This window comes from Geospiza fortis, unplaced genomic scaffold, assembly GCF_000277835.1.
Source record: "Geospiza fortis unplaced genomic scaffold, GeoFor_1.0 scaffold41, whole genome shotgun sequence".
In the NCBI taxonomy this organism is placed as follows: Eukaryota; Metazoa; Chordata; class Aves; order Passeriformes; family Thraupidae; genus Geospiza; species Geospiza fortis.
The window spans coordinates 991,253-992,742 of NW_005054299.1; the positions used below are offsets into that span (position 1 = coordinate 991,253).

At 48.3% G+C, this 1,490-nt stretch overlaps 1 protein-coding gene across 1 annotated transcript in view; it reads right to left on the bottom strand.

Moving 5' to 3' along the window:
• Positions 1-202, bottom strand: part of LOC102032254 (acrosin-like) — a 10,485-nt gene extending 10,283 nt beyond the window's left edge. The window contains exon 1 of the mRNA XM_031059504.1: positions 132-202. Coding sequence (XP_030915364.1) covers positions 132-202 — 71 coding nt within the window. The remainder of the gene's footprint in view (positions 1-131) is intronic.
• Between the last annotated feature and the right edge of the window lie 1,288 nt (positions 203-1,490).

Consider the following 1,490-nt stretch of genomic DNA (forward strand, 5'->3'; position numbering starts at 1 on the left):
TGCTGGCAAGGAACTGAGGCTTCCCATGGTGGGTGGGAAGCTGTGGCCTGGCCATGGGGGACAGGCACGTCCCCTCCAGGGCAGGCCGCAAGTGTTGCCATGGCTCCTTCCCTAGGCCTGGGCCCACTTACCCGCAGGTGTACTGGATGCTCTGCGCCAGCCCGCTCACGGTCAGCAGGACGAGGAGGCCGAGCCAATTCATGGCTGCCAGAGGCACGAGTCAGCTGCAAGCACTGAGAGCTCTGTGCAGCAGCACAGTCACAGCCGCACTGCCTGCAGCAGCTGTGCTGCCCGTGGCGCCCTTGGTCCTGGGGCTGATGTCACAGAGGGGTGGGTTCCATGTTCTGAGCACTGTGGGGTTCTGTATCACAGGGCCCACTGGGGGAGGGGCAACGTGGAATCAGTGAGCTATTGAATGGTTTGGGCTGGAAGGGACCTTGGCGATCATCTAGTTCTGACCCCCTTGCCTTGGGCATGGTGGGGTAGCTTGCACTGAACATGTTTTCAGAGCTCAGCTCAGAAGCTGTTCTCAAACTCAGGGACAATGGCTCCCCCAGTTGGTGGGCTTACCTGAATGGTGGTCAAAGATTAGGATAACTTGTGATTTGTCTTTCTTCATCACTGTAGGTAGTCTTTTATAATAATGATTAGATGCATTGCCTATCTTATACTTTATAAATATTTTCTAATTATTTGATGTCCTGTTTACTTATCCATTTGCAATTTTTTGCAGTTCCTGTTGCCTTAAATTTTAGCTTTTATATTTTTCTGATTCTCTGCTGCCTTGCTATGTAACTCTGAACTTCATATTAAGTGGTGAATAAGTTCTTTTTACAGGGTAGTTAGACAAAACAATCCCTTCTCAGCTTGAGAATCAAGGACAATCACTACCCAAAAAACAGAAATAACAGCAAATTGAAAGGGGCAAGCCAAGAGGTCGCAACTTCATGACCTGAAGCTGTAATTGGACAGTTAACCCCGATATGTAAATTGACCAAACTATAAAAGTGTAAAAACTGGTGGCCATGATCCATCTTAGATCCAACCTGGGTGTAGCCCTGGCCAGGCTCTTGTACTGCCCAAGGTGTATCCCTTAAAGGCCTTTCAATAAATACCAGCTTTATTCATTTAAATCTGTCAAGTCTCTGTTCCAGATAAACATCCTCAGGCATAATTTTGAATTACAGTAAATGACATTTATTCCTGAAGTTGATGTCTGTATCTTCTGTGCTGACCCTGCTTACATGAAAAACAGGCATCCACAGCTGCACTGGGATGCCAGTATCTCAGCAGCTTCACAGTCAAGAATTCCTTCACAATATCTCATCTAAAGCTACCCTCTGTCCCTGTAAAGACATTGCCCCTTGTCCTTTTAGGACCTGCCCTTGTAAGAAGGTTCTCTGCTGCTTTCTTAGGCCCCTCTTCCTGCAGGATGAGGCTGTGCAGTCCCTGGGGCAGGCAGCAGCTGAGGAATCCATTTGGGGCAGGGA